At 39.5% G+C, this 18,464-nt stretch overlaps 1 protein-coding gene across 4 annotated transcripts in view; it reads right to left on the minus strand.

Moving 5' to 3' along the window:
• Positions 1-482: 482 nt before the first annotated feature.
• The window catches only part of LOC149812144 (uncharacterized), a 39,568-nt gene continuing 21,586 nt past the window's right edge, over positions 483-18,464 (minus strand). For 2 of the 4 annotated variants that reach the window (XM_089992660.1, XM_089992659.1), the window contains exons 6-9: positions 14,109-14,237; positions 1,353-1,640; positions 1,065-1,118; positions 483-893 (exon numbers count right to left, since the gene is read on the minus strand). In XM_089992660.1, the coding sequence (XP_089848786.1) occupies positions 768-893; positions 1,065-1,118; positions 1,353-1,640; positions 14,109-14,237 (597 nt within the window). In that variant the 3' untranslated portion in view covers positions 483-767. The remainder of the gene's footprint in view (positions 894-1,064; positions 1,119-1,352; positions 1,641-14,108; positions 14,238-18,464) is intronic. The other 2 variants (XM_089992662.1, XM_089992661.1) reach the window with 1 other exon arrangement.

Genomic DNA, 18,464 nt, shown 5'->3' on the forward strand with positions numbered 1-18,464 from the left:
ACAAGGAGAATCCCAGTTCAGGCAGTAAGGCTTAAAAGAGAATAACACCCTTTCGTCTACCAGTGTTTTTTTGTTCAGACTACTCTTTTCTATACAGTATGTCAATCTGACCAGGGAGAACAACAATGCGATCTGTCCTGCATCTGAAAACTTCAAACTCGGATTTAGAGAACAAAAAAGAGTCAAATTTTTGGGAAACTGTAATTAAATTACCAGAAATAGGGGTACAACCCTTGGGACTCTAAACTGGGCCCATGATTCATTTCTAGGCCTCACTAAGCTGAAGGAAAAACAAGAGCTTAAAAAGACTTCACAAAAACACCCAAAAACGCAAGTTGGGTCGCCAAATAATCCATTGTGGCATGTTTTAGGGCATCAAGGCAGGAAAGATGTTCAACAAAATACTTCAAAAGTGACATGAAAGATCATACTCGGTCAGATTGATACATGTTTTCGCAAGCTACGAACAAGCAAAAAAGTGAAGGGACAAAGAAAAGAGGCCAAACCTTTATTTTACAAACTCAGAGCAACCCAAAACTTTCTGAAAATCCATACACAATGGAGCAACATTCTCACCATAAGGGGTTGAGCTCATGGGTGGCCCCAAATGGCCACCTCACTGTACCACCAGCAAAGCCCAGTTACATCACAAGGATGCTAGCTAGCTTCTTGGGCAGGTTCTAATTATTGTAAATATATAAATAGTCCTATCATGTACATAGTTGTACGTGTCCAGTGTCCAGTCCTGGCTTCTTATTTACATTTTTTCATGCTTGCTTGCCAACTTTACACTGTTTGGATGTCAATGGTGGGTGTGTTGCCGCCAGCTCTCTCACACGCACAAGGATTTGTGCTGGGATTGGAATTGATGAATGATTTCGGGAACTTTTGAGCTGCAGATTAAAACATAAATTTTAATTAGAAGTACCCATTGAAATTTGTGGCGAGCATAGATATCGTAGAAACCTCAAGTATATGAGGAAACTATAACATATGAAATAAGGGACAGCAAAGTTTTCTTATCATGGAAAAGAGGTCCTTGGAACTGTGAGAGAGGGACTCACCGCTCTGTCCGTCAGTGCTTGAGCACTAGCTCTCAGTAGGTTCCTCCACTTATCCTACATTCAACAAAAAACATGCAGTTATAATAAGAACTGTTTCGAAAAAAGAAAAAAAAAGTAAAAGCCTCATCGGCAGTTCCTCCAACCCTGGACAATTATCATGGGTTTACTTGATTAAATTTTAAGGGAATAGGTGTTGTAAAGTTGTTGGCAGCAGCAATGGTTATGCGAGTTCCCACTGACAGACCTTTTCAAGTTAAAGAAATCCAAGATTGCAACAAATAGACAAACCTTTAGATCAACAGATGTTCGATATGCACATGATGCAAAAGCAAGCCTTTTGACCTCAGACCACCTGCCGGCTCCACATCGAGACACACCTTCAACAAGCCTCATTACTTCAGACAAAGTCCAAGAACGGTGATGTTTCCTTCTAGTCCCACCTTTTGCTGTTGGGACTGTCACAGAATATTCATCCAACTCCTCTGATGGATCTAGTTTTGTAACCTCTAATGGTTGGTGTCTGTGTCCCAAATATGGCACTAGGGCATTTTCGCCGCTTGAAGACTCAACATCAGTCTAAAAGCAGCAAGGGATCAAAGTTTTAGTTGAAAGTCAGAAGGTATTTTAGCTTAAAAAGCCAAGTCTTGTATCCAGCAACTATAAAAGTAATCACAAAGCCTTGTTCGGTGTCCACATTAAGTAAACATCTCAGGACACTGGATCACCAGACAACTACCATCATTTTTTTTATCTCGAACTCTAGAATCTAAAGAATTCTGCATTAGTATCCATAGAAAAGCCACTCCGCAGGTCAACAAGCAATCCACATGGATAATCCATGCATGTTTCCTAAGCTATGCAGTCAAAAGCACTAAGACTAGGGATCAACCAAAAGCCCAAATAGAAAAAATAACTTTTTAAATTAAATGATCTAAAGTTCCTATAAGTGTTAAAATTTCACTAAATTATGATTTTGACATTACATATAAAAAGTAATAATAATATCACATGAAATTCAAGGCTATTATAACATTTTAAACCAGACATAGATACATAATAACCAATAGAAGACATGCATTTACTAAATAAGATCACAAGCTGACATGGTAATACGAATACAAGAATGTGTTCATGTCTATGTCACATAGGTGCGGGTGAGGGTGCGGCACTTTAAAAAGATTTGTGTGCGGGGGTGCACGAGGGTGTGTGTGTGTGTGTGTGTGTGTATATATATATATATATATATATATATATATATATATATATATATATATATATATATATATATAAAGCAAGCTACCAATGAAAAAATCTTTTTTTCACCAAAAATAATAAAAATTAGGATCCAAATTTAGAAGCAGAAAATTCATACCGAATCAGGATCCGATTAGTTAATCGGGTATATAGCCTAATCGGGTTACCAATGGATTCAGTCATTCAACAACAAAATAATTGCTTGAAATTAGAGCAAAACTCTCCCTTTAATGCAGAAATCCATTCTAATGTAGTTTTCACTTTTTTTATTAATGCATTTATGACAAAGCTTTGTAAAAAGTATAAAAGAATGTACATGGCTCAGCTTTTATGACAAAGTTGTGTAAAAACAGTAAAAGAATGTATGTACAACTCAGAGCATTTAATACACTACTTGACGCTGAGACAAAACTTTAAATATTTTTAAAGTAAAGCATCTTTTATGCTAAGTCACACGGACTCGGCTAGTGAGGCGCCGCACCCGAGTCGATACGCCCCAACACGGGTGCAGCTTAGGACACGGTCCGGACTCGTTCAACGAATCGAGGCCGAGTCCGTCCTCATTTTGGACTCGGTCAACGTTGACCGAGTCCAAAAATATCCATTTCGAAATATGTTTTGGATCTGGGTCGGGTCCGGATCTGGACCCAACCCAGATCCAAACTTCATCTCGAACCCTATAAGGGGTTTACGACAGGGGGAGGGGCTTACCCTGTCGATTTTGCCTCCCCCCATCCCCTACAGCTTCCTCACGCCAGCGATCCAGACTCTGACGACGGTAGCCGCAGGCGACGCCAGCCACTGTCTCCCCCTTTCCTCTTTCAACAGGTATGCCCCCCATTCCCACTCTCTCCTCTTCGTCAGGCAGGGGGCTCCCCCTTCCTCCTTATTTTCCGGCATCCCCCCCTCCCTGCACCCTCTGCTCGCAGAAGAGGGGCTAGGCCCCTCCTCGTTTCCCTTTTGTCTGGCAGGGGTAAGGAGTGGTGGAAGGAGGGGGATCGGCTGACAGGCCGAGCCGAGCCTTGCCCGCCGAACAGAAGGGAAACGAGGAGGGGCTGAGCCCCTCCTCTATGAATCGGAGGCAAAGAGAGGGGTTGAGCCCCCTCCTTGTTTCCCTTATGTCCGACGGACAAGGCTCGACTCGGCCTGTCAACCGAGCCCCCTCCTTTCCCCACTCCTCCTTACCCCTGCTTGGCACCCCCTGCCAAAAAAACAAACGAGGCTGGGGGCTCCGCCCCTGCCTCGTTCTTATTTTTCGGCAGTCCCCCACCCCACCCCCCCACCCCCGCCCCCCCTCCCTGCACCCTCTGCTCGCAGAAGAGGGGCTCGACCCCTCCCCTGCTGCCTTTGGCTTTTTGGCAAGGGTGAAGCCCCTGCCACTGATAAGGTTCAACAGGGGCTTGCCCTGCCCCTCCTTTTTGGGTCAGACAGGCGATAGGCCCCTTGTCTCGAATCTGGTTTACAAAGAGGGAACGAACCCCCTCTCTACATCATCCCCTCGCAGAGGAGGGCCTGGTTTGAACCTGATTTGCACAGGGGGAACGAACCTGGAGCTCCTATTACTATTATTTTGAAGTGTTTATTAACTTTATTTTATTTACTTTTTTTCTTTTCAGTTTTCATTTTTCAGATATAATGGCGAGTTCTAGCGGCAGTGTCAATACATTTGGTTCAAGTTCTAACCCTGAATTAGAAGATTCTCAACCACTTTGGAGACTTGTGACAAAAGGGATAAAAGTTAGTGGTGGTGGTAGTGGTGGGAATGTGTAGTTTCATTGTAATCTATGTAAGACTGTTTTCACGAGTTCTTATACGCGTGTAAAAGCACATCTTTTGCATATTCGTGGTCAAGGAATTAGGGCATGTTTTGGGGTTGACAAAGACAATTTAAAGCAATTAAAGAAAGAACAAGAGGAAGCTGAAAAAAAGAAAATTGCAGAGATGAAAAGCGATTCAATTAATTTGTCTTTTCATATTGCCAGTGATGTACAAGAAGATCTTTTAAAGAAAAGAAAGATGGAAAGCAATAAAACAATACAAGCGTCATTCAAAAACATGGCAAAAGCATAAATTAATAAAAAGATTAGTCGATTCTTTTACTCAAGCTCAATTCCTTTTAATGTAGCTAGAAGTCCATACTGGAAAGATATGATTACATCTTTGGCTAATTGTAATTTAAGTGGTTATGTGTCTCCTAGTTCAGAAAAACTAAGAACAGTCATTCTTGCAGCGGAAAAAAATAAAATTAAAGACTTGTTAGAGGCCCAAAATTTTGCATGAAAACGACATCGAGTGTCTATTGTTTCTGATGGGTGGATTGATATACAAAGGCGACCACTGATAAACTTCATTGCTTACTCACTTAATAGGTCAATCTTTTTTAAGATTGTTGATGCATCTGGGGAGTATAAAGATGTTGAATATTTAAAGAAATTATTTGTCGAAGTAATAAAAGAAGGGGGTGAAGAAAGTGTGGTGCAAATCATTACTGACAATGCTCCAGTTTGCAGTCGTGCATGAATGAATTTGGCAAGTGAAGATGCATATTCACATATTTTTTGGACTCCTTGTGCAGCACACGGTTTAAATTTGACACTTAAGAGTATATGCAATCCATCAAAAGATGATGCACATGAAATGTGCTTATGGATTGAGGAAATAGAGCATGATGTTCGAAATATTAGAATTTTGTTGTAAACCATCATCATGCTCTTTCTATATTTAATAGGCATTCTGATCTCAAGTTACTGAAAGTTGCTTAAACTCGTTTTGCTTCTCTCATTGTTATAATGAAAAGAATTAAGCAACTAAAGAATGCATTGATGGTGATGGTGGCTGATCAAGATTGGGATTTTTATCGTACTGAAGATGATGTCAAGGCTCAAGCTATCAAAAAATGCATCTGTGATGATTTTTGGTGGGATAAAATTACATACTTTGTTGAATTTACAGAGCCTATTTGGGAAATGTTGAGAGAAGTTGACAGAGATGTACCCATGCTTCATAGAATTTATGAAATGTGGGACAATATGATTGAAAAAGTTCAAAGTATCATTTTTAAACATGAGAAGAAAGATATTGCAGTTGATGATTCAGAATTTTACAATCATGTACATTCAGTTTTAGTGAGAAGATGGGATAAAAGCAATACACCTTTGCATTGCATGCCACACTCTCTCAATCCAAAATACTATGCAAAAAAATGGTTGACAGCAGGTGTTGGTTGTGTTTCTCCAAATGAAGATCTTGAGATATCAAAAAATAGAATGATATGTTTGGGAAGACTTTTTAATGATCCTCACATGTTTAAGGTTGTAAATAGTGAGTTTGGCAAGTTTTCTACTAAGAGATTTGATTCTTTAGCAGCACTCGTGGAAAGGGACGAGGAAGATCCCCTTAATTGGTGGGCAACATATGGATCAGACACCAAATCTGCAACGTCTTGCAATAAAGTTGTTATCCCAACCTGCTACATCATCTTGTTGTAAAAGAAATTGGAGTACATATACTCAAATTCACAACATTAAAAAAAACAAACTCACTAGTAAAAGAGCAGAAAATTTGGTTTATGTTCACTCTAATCTACGATTAATTTCTTGCAGCACCAAAGATAAGTATAGGTACTTTTTTTTCTTTTGTATTCAAAGTTCGTATTTAAATATTTGTATTCAAAGTTTGAAGTTAGATACTAAGTTAGTCATATTTTCATGCAGTTGTGGACCATCCAAGTATTGTGATGTAAATCCAGAAGATTTTGACTTGGAGGGAGAACATAATTTGCATACTCTCAACATGGACTACCTCAATCATGTTCTTCCCTCTAATTCAGACAATGAGGCAGATTTATGATAAGTTTTGTTGTTTAGCACACTGACAAGCTTCTTTATGTGTTATATTTTGGTAAGTTTGTGGTGTTAAGAATTGCTTTTTTATTTTTGCTTTAAAATTTACAATCTTTGTGTTAATTTATTGTTATATGTATAATTATATATATTTAAAATATATATATATAGTCGAGTCCCCGTGTCTGAATTTTTTGAAATTGTGTCGCACCCGCACCCATGTGGCATAGCTTTTATGACTCTGTAAAAAGTATTTATGACAGCTTTGTAAAAAGTAAAAACAATATGTGGCTCAAAGCATTTAACGCATACATTCTAAAAACTTTGTAAAATACGCGGCTGATGCTGGTACAAAATTTTAAATATTTTTAAATGATCGTGGGTGCGGGTTGACCGCACCCAGGGTCACATTGACTGCACTGAGTCCCACACCCGCATCCACATCGTGTCGACGTGAATGTGGTGGCCTCTATATCGAGTCCCTGTTACATAGGTTCATGTGTATATCACCAAATATCTTATAATATACCAAAAGAAAAGCAAGAAAAACCATATGTTCAATAATCCACTGTAACAGGAAAGAAATAAAGAAGAAAGAGAAAATGATTCAATAGCTTGTTTCATTGCCACCAATCGATCTCATCTGTCATTAGTCATCCATTTATTCATTGCAAGTTTGCAACCCACCATTGCATTACAAGAGAGAGAGAGAGTTCTTAAGAAAATTTGAGAATAGAGGGGCCCTTTTTTTCGCCATGATTTACCCAAGTGGTTAGGGCGGTCTTGGAAAGATGATGGAACCCCATCTTGCGCAGGATTGATTCCCCATTGGGATACCGATGGGTGTCTTTTCCGGGGTATGACACTCACTCGAGGTTTACTATCTTGTGTGTGTGGGTGGGTGTGTGGTGTGTGTGTGGGGGGGGGGGGGCATTAAGCAAACCCCTGTTCCTGTTAAGTTGTGTGTGTATATATATATAGAGAGAGAGAGTGTGTGTGTATGTATATACATAGAAATATGTATATATGCTTTTATATTAATGTAATAGGTTTTACCCATTAAAGGTATTTTTGTCCTTTCTATTTATGTAATAGGCTACGCCCACTTTCTGTCAATTTGTATTTTTTTCCCTTTTATTTCTTTTTTTTTGTCTTTTTGTTGGGTATTAGGGGCTTAATGGTCATTGACCATTATATCCATTGGGAGCATCCCAACCACTCTATGGATCCTCTAATGTCTATATAAAGGAGCTTATTCCCCTTGTTGTGTATGCTTGTCTCAAGCACTTAACTTCTATAAGATTTATATTTTTTACTTTGTGTTCTAGCCCCTAAGTGGTTTTTGTAGTGGTCCTTGATTGTGTATGTTCTTGTGTGTTTGAAAGCCCCACGAGAGGCATATACTTGTATTTGTTTTTCATTTTCATTACATGGTATCAGGTCAAGGTTACTCTTGAAGTGAAGAAGCGTGGTGAACAAGATTGTGTAAAAGTGGATGGAGAGTGATCAGGGATTCTCTTGATTCGGGAAGCTTGCCATCAACATTCTTCTTCACCTATCTTCTTCTTATCCCTTCTTTTCTATAGGTTGGAAAGGATTTGTGGCAATATGTTGATGGTTCCTTATCGGAACCTCAACCTATTCTCATAAATCAATTGTGGGTGAAAATTGGGAGACCAAATAAGAAACCCTTAAGGGCAATGAGAGAGAAAATGCTCGCTTGGAATACAAGAAAGCCTTCAAAGAGTGGAAAGTTAGACATACCAAAGTTTTATCCCTTTTTATGGGAAGCATGTAGCCACGTGAGAATATTCTTGAATTTGAAAGAGTTGATAAAGCATGAGTCTTCATAAAGCAAACTTACACGCAAAAGGATGTTTCACACTAATAGGGTTTGCGTGATAGAATTCATAATTGTAAACAATGTGATAAAAGTGTTAGAGAATACTATAGAACTCTCAAAAGGCTATGGGACCAGCCTATTTGGGACACGCTCAACAATGCTCGTTTAAGGAAAAATCAAATCCTTGAAGAGAAATTTTTCCAATTTATGAAGGGGCTTATACTCGAATTTGAAAAAGTACGGGTCACTATCATCCACTACAAGAAGAACTCCCACCGTTGCATGAGGTTTTGGCCGAAGTGGTTATGGAAGAAACTAGATTGAAAAACCATATCTAAATCTAAGGAGACCAAAGATAATGTGTTGGTCGTATCTAGACCCAGTGCCAACACAAATACATACAAGACTCCTCTTTTCATCAACAATAACTTTGTGAGGCCACGAAGTGATGATGGGAGAAAGCAAATTATTTGTTATAATTATGGAAAATCGGGGCACATAAAGTCATATTGCATTAAGTTTAAAGAAACTGACGAGAAAAGAGTAGCAACACTAGAAGCTTCTCAAGTGGACAAGAATACAACCAATGGAGATTCAAAATCTATTGAGAGATATCCTTGTCCCAATTGATGGAGGCTTTATAACCACTTCTCAAAGGCTCGTCTTCTTCCATCACAAGTGTTGTGGTTTCCTCTTCTTCACCTCCTGGTACAATTTCTTAGCTCTTAGATTCTAGTGTTTCTTTTCATACAACTCCCAATGGCTTTATGCTTTCTGATCGTGGGACTAATTCAAGAAAGTCCAATGTTTTTACGGCTGATGGTTTCTCTCTTGACATAAATGGAATTGAAAATTTCAAAATTCCTTCATTTTTTTTCTATTTCAAAAGTTAGGATTGTTCCAAAACTCAATTTAAATCTTCTTTTTGTCTCTCAAATAGTCGACCATGGTTGTAGTATCTCCTCATCAAACTGATGTTTGGTGCAGGATCTCCAGTTAGATTAGGGAAGGTCATAAAGAAGGAGATCTCTATTACATGGATCAAATGATTATTTCTAAGGATACTTTTTGTCTTACTGTACAAAAATTTGATATTCTTTTATGGAAACAAAGGCTAGAGAATCCTAGCATATCTAAATTATCCAATGTATCTCATTTGAAAAAAAATTGTAACAAAGGTTTTAAATGTAATGAATGTAATGAGATATTGTGGAAATATAAAGAGTGCTTATAGGCACTTACAACAATGAATAAAAGAGACAATATCACAAGTCCACTAAGGGACAATACAAACACAAGCCTTTAAGAAGGCAACAATATAAAAAGCCTCTTATTGAAAAGAGAGAGAGCTCTCAATAATGCATACACACAAAGGGTTCACCCTTATTTATACAAGAGGGAGTGGAAGGAAAAGGAAGGCCAAGGGCCTCAAAAGAAGAGCCCAAAAGGAGGCTCCCATGGAGTCGTTGGGAGCCCCCCAACAATCACATTTGTGACCGTTGGGGGCTTCAACGACTCTATGGTTGGAGCCCCTTTTGGTTCCTAAAAAATACAAAAAAGAAAACAGAAAAATAAAAAGTGAAATTGCATTTTATCAAAAAATAAAAATAGTCGTTTTCTAAAACAACTATGTGAAGTTACAAAAATACCCCTATCGAGTATTGATGTAATATATATATATATATGGAGTACATTTTAACACCTCCCTCAAACTTTACGGGAAAATGACGGAAAGTTTGCCAAGGAGAAACATGAAACGGGGAGCCGGAAGGGCTTTAGTAAAGAAGTCCGCCAACTGATATTCTGAAGTGACATGCGGTAGAGCAATTGTTCCTCGTCAGTATTCATCACGAACATAGTGGCAATCCATTTCAATATGTTTGGTACGCTCATGGAAGGTATGATTGTTTGCAATATACATGTTGTCGCAACATAGCTTTGAAGCTTCGGTAATATCAACCCCCATGTCTTTAAGCAGACTGCGAAGCCATACAAGTTCCATGGATACAATATATATATATATATATATATATATATATATATATATATATATATGGGTGCTTCTATGGTGGTAATATACCACCATAACTTATGGTGGTATACACTTGATTTACATTGATCCAAGACCAAAAAACAAAATTTAACCTTTGGATCAAGTTTAGCATGTCCTATTTACTATTTTCATGTGCTAAAGTTGACTGAAATATGATGTTTTATTTCATGAATTGTAAACCATAGATTTTTATTGTCTCCAAAATGAAATCTTATGATGCATTAGACACGATAAAACCTTCTAACATAGTAACTAAATTATGCTAAACACAACTGTACGGTTAAATCTACTATTTGAAAGTTAGATTCATACAAACAAGAGTGTGTAACACCATATGGTATCATGATACAGAACCACCATATATTTTCCCTATATATATCAGTCACCTATAGGGTTCAAGGTATTATCTTGGCTAGGGTATTTATCAGAGAGATTTTCAAAAGTTGAAAATTCTTGGGAAAATCTCGGAGGTCTAAAAAAATGAAAAAAATATAAATAATAACCAAAAAATAAGAAAATAATATGTTTTGCATTATTTTTCTGCCAAAATATAAAGAAACAAATTTTAAAAGGTTTTAAAAATATAAAAGAAACAAAAAATAGGAAATGCAAACTTAAAAAATTAAAAAAAGTATTTTTTTCCAAGCATATCATGATATTTTGAATTATGGCAATATTTTGAAATTATCGTGAGATATTACCTTTGATATCAACTACCTTGAAACAGCCAATATTAAAGTGATATTTTTGAAATATTGCCTATATATATATATGTGGGATAATAATGTTTATGGTTTGGTGTTCATTATAGTGGCAGATTGGATCTAAGTGGTCTGGTCAGAGGTGAAAACTTGATGCACATTGGAGTCAAGTTTTTTAGTTTTGGCTTGTGTTTGACCAAGTGTTTCACCTAAAAATGAGCACCTCTGGGGTGTACTAGTTACCATGCCCACGGTAAACGCTGGGTAGCCATGTGCGGAGCAGATAACTGCTGGTAGTAAGCCATCCCAAGATGAGTTCTCACCTATTCCTACATTCCCAGAGCCTCTAGTAGCACAGTTGAGACAATGACGGGTTCTTTGTCCCTACGGGGATGGACCAACAGAAATATTGAGAATTCAAGACAAGGTCACGATGAGACAGGTTTTTTATCATGAAAATCAGACCCATGTGGTCGGATTTGTCAAAAACTGCTTTTAAATATGAACTGACTCTTATTGCAAACTTTTTTTTATGCATGGATTGGATTTTTATGATCTAGAAAACTTCAAAATTTCCAAACTGTTGATTTTTAGAACACTATAAAATTCTTCATACTGTCATATTTGCCAAAAAACACTTTTAAAATGATTTTCCAAAGTGGCTTGGATGGTTTGTACCTTCCATTGATTGGGTGCTCTCTCTCTCTCTCTCTCTCTCTCTCTCTCTCTCTCTCTCTCTCTCTCTCTCTCTCTCTCTCTCTCTCTCTCTCTCTATATATATATATATATATATATATATATATATATATATATACACACACACACACACACTTATTGGGTAATGATGTTTATGATGTGGTGTTGATGATAGTTGCAGACTGGATCTAAGTGGTCTGGTCAGAGGTGAAAACTTTATGCACATTGGAGTCAATTTTTTTAGTTTTGACTTCTATGGTTTTTGACCACGTGTTTGGCCAAAAAATGAGTCAAATATGGCGATAGACGAAAAAGTCCAGGATTTATGAGTCTTAGCCAAATAATATTCTCCTTGGTTGGGACAAAAATGGGTTGGATATGGTCAAACTGTGCTGGATACCTTTTGACAGTGTTCTACCCATATCGGTTCAGCACTGGTACAGGGGCTAAAAGGGCATATCCCTATGACATATCTCCTAGGCTATGTCACATGGATGCGGGTGCGGCACTTTCAAAAAACTTGGGTGCGGGGGTGGGGGGTGCGGCAAAAATATAAAAAATTATATATATATATATATATATATATATATATATATATATATATATATATATATATATATATATATATATATATATATATATATATAAAGTCCAAAAGTTGGACATAAATGACCCTGGGTGCATTGACTGCACCCAGGGTCAGGTTGACCGCATCGGGTGCGGGTGTGACGCGGGTGTGGCACCTAGTTGAAGAGTCCCTGTGACATAGCTCCTAGGTGTTCACCTAGTGGCCAGTGCCTGCACATCATTCACCCAAGTACAAGGCCGATGCCTAGGACTAGGCATTCATGTGCTACAATCCATATCATACGGTGTATAAGAAGGGTCAAAGATACAGGATTATTGAATTGTATCATAATTTACACAAAAAAAATCTTAACAATTAGAATATTTAAGAAACTAAAATAAAAAAATGTAAACCTTTTAATAGGGGGAAAACACAACTAAGCAATAAACTACAATATGAACTAAGCTGAATTATGCTAAAGCAGAGTATTAGTGAATATGAGACAATCAGCAAAACATACATAACATCAATATTTAAAAAAACCACAACTGCAATGTCATAGAACGCGTACTGTAACATGTATGAGAATAGTCTAAAATTAGAACATTTAATAAATTGAAAAGTATAAAACAAAATAAATAAGCCATGCCATATAACATTGCCCATAAAGCATCAACCATCAAATATTATTTCAAGAGCATCATAAACACCTAACAAATGCACCACCATAAAATAAAAAAAGTTTCTCAATTTATCCTAGTAATTACATTACCACTTGCAATGTGTCAAAGAAAAAATTGGTCTCTTCCATATAATCGTTTCCTTCCCATCTTTCTCTTTTGTATGTGGTCCTACATATTCTTGATAACAAGCTAAGAGAAGGTTTTCTTTCCTTGACTCCTTGATATTCATATTTATTTGGAAAAAAGATCTCAAGAGGAAAAGAATCTAAAAATATCTGAAAGGTTTGAACAAAATACAAAAGAGTACGATACAATACAGCATGAAATAGTACAATATGGTATGATACATCCATTTTTCTGATACAAGAAGGTGATCTTACTACATGGACCTGTGATACTATGATTTATTGGATCATACTCTACATTGCTGGCCACGCTTCTAGTTTTAACTTTTAACTACTAAGACCCTCAGCGGGGGTTTTAGTGTTATAAAGCTTTCCCTATATAGACAACTGCACGTAATAAATCTCAACTAAGCAGATATGGGCCTATGCGCACAGAAAAATCTATAACAAGTGGGTGACCTGGATATCAACTTGTTTTCATGGTATCCCAAGCAGCTATTTCAAACACCCACGCACTGTGACTACCAACAACAACCACCAAACTAGAAACAGCTGCAGCAGCAGAAAAAGTGCTAATACTAGTGATAGCAATTACATTAGTAGCAGCAATGGTAGAAGTAGCAGTGCAGTAATAGTACTAGTATAGGCATGGGCAGGAGATGCATGCATCAGTGCATCTCCAGCCCCACTGGGAAGGCATACATGAAGGCTATGTCCAATGGATACTCTATTTCAACTCCCATAGTGTATCCCCTTATATGTTAGTCATGCTGGAAATTTGATATAAATAGCCATATCCTCATATACACAGCTGTATCCATGTGGAAAAAGAAAACTGCAGGAGAAACCCAAATGGTTCAGATGCATGTATGAGCCTGAAGGCACAAAACAATGGCAATCCAAAAAAGGGAAAAAATGACTATATGAAGGGGAAAAATTATTAAAAATAACTGTACAATCAGAAGAAATGGACCCTGTAGCAGATATAGCCGGAAGGGGTCAGTCATATCCAAAGATATAAACAATGACGTGTATGTGCATGCTGATGATCCAAGATTATGAGAAACTTGGCTATAAAACTGCCACAAGTTTTAATGATTTTTTTAGTGCATTGATGTATGTATGTTTATGTGTCCTGTTAGAACTTTCCAATTAACAGTTGATTATAGCAAGTAAAAGTTATAACACAGTGGAAGTACACACGCAGCATCAAATGAAACATCCCAAAGGATGAAACAAAATCTCAACGTCCTATAAGTGAAACAGTAAATGTAAATACTTTCTGTTGTGCAGGAATAGAAAGAGCCCTTAATTTCCATGATCTACTGCTAAATTCACTGTCTTGTCGACCCGCTCGCACTCCAAGAGCTTTCTTCATTAATGTGGCAGCCATGCCATTTGGATGTTTCTGCATATTTTAGATAGAGATAAATAATCAGATAAACAAGTAAACTAGGTTGACCAGAACACCTGCAACAATAAAACAGCAAGAGGTAATGCATATCAAGCAGCAGAGACAATCCATACTCCACCGAAAAGCATGTGTTCATTTTTTGCATAGTTTCATACAAAAGAATGGAATAAGAGTAAAAGACATGTCTCCTATGTCACATGGGTGCGGGTGCAGGGATGGGGGCGGGGGTGCGGCACTTTCAAAAACCTTGGGTGCGGTGGTGCGGCAGGGGCAAAAATGTAAAAAAAAATTATATATATATAGAAGGGGGGTCCGGGGGGCGCAGGGTGCGGGGGTGCGGCAGGGGCAAAAATGTAAAAACATATATATATATATATATATATATATATATATATATATATATATATATATATATATATATAGAAGGGGGGTCTGGGGTTCCCCCGGTGCGGGTCCCGCTGCACGGTCAGCGATCCAGGGGGGTTATAGGGGGGCAGCCCCCCCCCCCACCAAGAATTTTTTTTTTAAATTCCGCAGCCCATTTCATAGGGCAAAAAAATTTTTAAAAAAAAATCCAAAAATGGACCGAAATGACCCTGGGTGCGGTCAACGCACCCAGGGTCAGGTTGACCGCACCCGCGTCGAGTCGCATCGACGCGGGTGCGGCACCCTGCTAGCCGAATCCCTGTGACATAGCATGTCTCCCATGCATTAGTAATAGCAAACTAGCTGCTAAATATTCAAACAGAAAAGATATGATAAAAAACATGGTTGTCTGTATTGTGCTGTATCGTATGATATGGCACAATACATATCATTACTTTTTTATATAACGATACGATACACACTCCAAAAAACTGCGACTGAGCCAAACGGAGGTAAGGGCTTTGCCCCCTACCAAAAAAACAAATTGAGGCAGGGGGGAGCCCCCTACCGGAAAACAGATCCGAGGCAGGGGCTCCGCCCCTTGTCGAAAAACCAAACGGAGGTAGGGGGTTACGCCCCCTGTCGAAAAAACAAATTGCGGCAGGGGGCGGAGCCCCCTACCGAAAAACAAATTTTAGGCAGGGGGATCCGAGGCACGGGGATCCGCCCCCTGCCGAAAAACAGGAAGGAGGCAGGGGGCTTCGCCCCCTACCGGAGGAAGAGGAAGAAGAACGGAAGAGGGAGGAGGGATATACCTGAGAGGACCGGTGGCTGGGGTCGCCGACGAGCCTGAAGGGGACGAGGAGCGAGGGACGAGTGGGGGATAGGGAGCGATCGGCGGGAAGGGGTCTCCGTCTGCCCCTCCCCCTACGTAGCCTCTTAAGGGTCGTCCCGACCTCGATATTGTCTTGGATCTAGGTCTGGATCCGGACCCGACCCGAGTTCAAATTAATTTTCAGAAATGGACAAAAACAGACTTGATCAAAGTTGATCGGATCCAAAATGTGGACAGACTCGGCCCCAGTGCGTTGACCGAGTTCGACACTTAGTTGACCGTGTCCGCTCCATGTCCAAAGTCGCACCCGTGTCGGGGCGTGTCGACGTGGATGCGTTGACCTTTTAGCCGAGTCCGTGTGACTTAGAACTTACCTCACAATGTTTGAAAATCGGGTATGACCAACACATTTTTTTATGGATAATATATGAGACTATTTGATAACTTCACAAAATAGGAGAAAATAATGGTTTTTGGATAAACATAACCCTTCTAGTCTTCTCCTCTCTTCCATTTCTCTCTTTCTTCAAGTCTGGCCCACTTGTTTCAGATCTGATCTAACATGATGTCAGGCCCATTTTCATTCTATCTTCCTCCTTTCTTCCCTTGTTTCCTTATTTCTTCCTTCTTCTTTCTCCTTTTGTTTACGTTAGTGCTAAATCTCAGATCTATTCTGAAAGTATAATCAGATATAAAGCCCTTAGAACTGAAATGCCCCTCCTTGGAGGCATTATCCTATTCTTCCCTTCTCATTTCTCCTTTTGTTTTTCTCTTTCTTCTTTGTATTTTCTTTCCTCCCATTCTTCTTCCCTATTCTTTTCTTGAGTCAGATCTGATTTTCAGATCATCCCTGCAACACAATCAGACATCCTTGTTGACATCACCAGTCCTCTTTTACCAGCCCATATCAGTTACCATACCAAAACAAACTTCATGAAACATTTGGTTCATTTGGATTGCTTTGGATCCTGGTTCATTTGGACTATGTGGATTATTTTGGACATGGATATGGCATTGAAAGGTTTTTATCCTAATTTGATTCATTTGGATCATTTGATAACTTTTGGTTTCGGATATAGCAACAAAACCATCCTTCTCTGAATCTGATCCATTTGATTCACTTGGTCCACTTTCGATCTTGGATATAGCATCAAAAGGACCTTATTGAAATCTGAACCATTTGATTCATTTGATCCACCTTGAATTTCAGATATAACGCATAAAGATCTACTCGTATCCAATCCATTTGATTTATTTGGTCCACTTTTGATTCGGATATAAAACCAAAATGTTCTTATTCAGATGCAACTCATTTGATTCATTTTGTCCACCTTGGATCTCAGATATAGCACCAAAAGGTATTGTCTACTTAGAAATTGGAAACTCAAATATAGCACTAAAAGGTCCTTGTCTGAAGTATATTCATTTGGATTACTTAGTCCGATTTGAATTATGGATACAACACTAAAAGGTCCTTATCCTGATCTAGATTAACTTCGAACTAGACTGGGCCTATTCGGATCTGGGATCTAGTTAAGTTTATCTTCATATTTCGTAGTGAATTCTTCCTCTTATAACTTTTTCACTAAGTCACATGGACTCGGCTAAAAGGTCGACATGCCCCGACACGGGTGCGGCTTCGGACACGGGGCGGGCACGGTCAACTAAGTGTCGGACTCGATCAACGCACCGGGGTTGAGTCCGTTCACATTTTGGACTCGGTCAACTTTAACCGAGTCTACTTTTGTTCATTTCTGAAAATTAATTTGGACTCGGATCAGGTTCGGATTCGAATCCAAGACAGTATCGGGGTCGAGGCACGACCCTTAAGAGGCTACGCAGGGGGAGGGGCAGACGGCAGACCCCTCCCGCCGATCGCTCCTTCTCCCCCACCTATCCCTCGCTCCTCGTCCCCTACAGGCTTGCCGGCAACCCAGACCCCAACAACCGTAGTTGTCGGCGACCCTAGCCACCGACGACCCCAGCCACCGGTCCTCTCAGGTATATCCCTCCTCCCTCTTTTGTTTTTCTTCCTCTTCCTCCAGCAGGAGGCGGAGCCCCTTGCCTCGTTCGTGTTTTCCGGCAAGGGGTGGAGGCCCCTGCCTCAGTTTCTTTTTTGGCAGGGGGTGGAGCACCCTGCCTCGGATATGTTTTCGGTAGGGGGCTCTGCCCCCCTGCCTCAATTTGATTTTTGAGCAGGGGGCGGAGCCCCCGACCTCCATTTGGTTTTCCGGCAGGGGGCTCAAGTCCCTACCTCAGTTTTTTTTTTCGACTCAGATCTGTTTTTCGGTAGTGGGCTCCGCCCCCTGCCTCAATTTGTTTTTTTGGCAAGGGGCGAAGCCCCCTACCTCCGTTTGGTTTTCCGGCAGGGGGCGGAGCCCCCTGCCTCGGATCTGTTTTTCGATATGGGGCTCTGCCCCCCTGCCTCAATTTGTTTTTTCGGCAAGGGGTGGAGCACCCTACCTCCGTTTGGTTTTCCGGTAGGGGGCGGAGCCCCCTGCCTCAGTCGCAGTTTTTCAGCAGCGGGCGGAGGCCCCTGCCTCGCAGTTTTTCGACAGGGGGCAGAGCCCCCTACCTCTATTATTTTCTGTCAGGCACACAGTGAGGGGTGGAGCTCCTGTTACTATTTTTTTTAAGTGTTTATTAACTTTATTTATATATTTTGGTGTGTACTACATACGATTTTGTGTTCAGTTTTCAGCTTCACTTTTATTTTCAATTTTCAGATATAATGGTGAGTTCTAGTGGCAGTGTCAATACAGTTTGTTCAAGTTCTAACTCTGAATTAAAAGTTTTTCAACCACTTTGAAGGCTTGTGACAAAAGAGATAAAAGCTAGTGGTGGTGGTGGGCATGTGCAGTTTCTTTGTAATCTATGTAAGACTGCTTTTACGGGTTCTTATACGCGTGTGAAAGCACATCTTTTGCATATTCATGGTCTAGGAATTAGGTCTTGTTCTAGGGTTGACAAAGACTTGTTAAAGCAATTAAAGAAAGAACAAGAGGAAGTTGAAAAGAAGA

This window comes from Nuphar pumila, chromosome 17, assembly GCF_984573655.1.
Source record: "Nuphar pumila chromosome 17, dmNupPumi1.hap1.1, whole genome shotgun sequence".
Taxonomy (NCBI): Eukaryota; Viridiplantae; Streptophyta; class Magnoliopsida; order Nymphaeales; family Nymphaeaceae; genus Nuphar; species Nuphar pumila.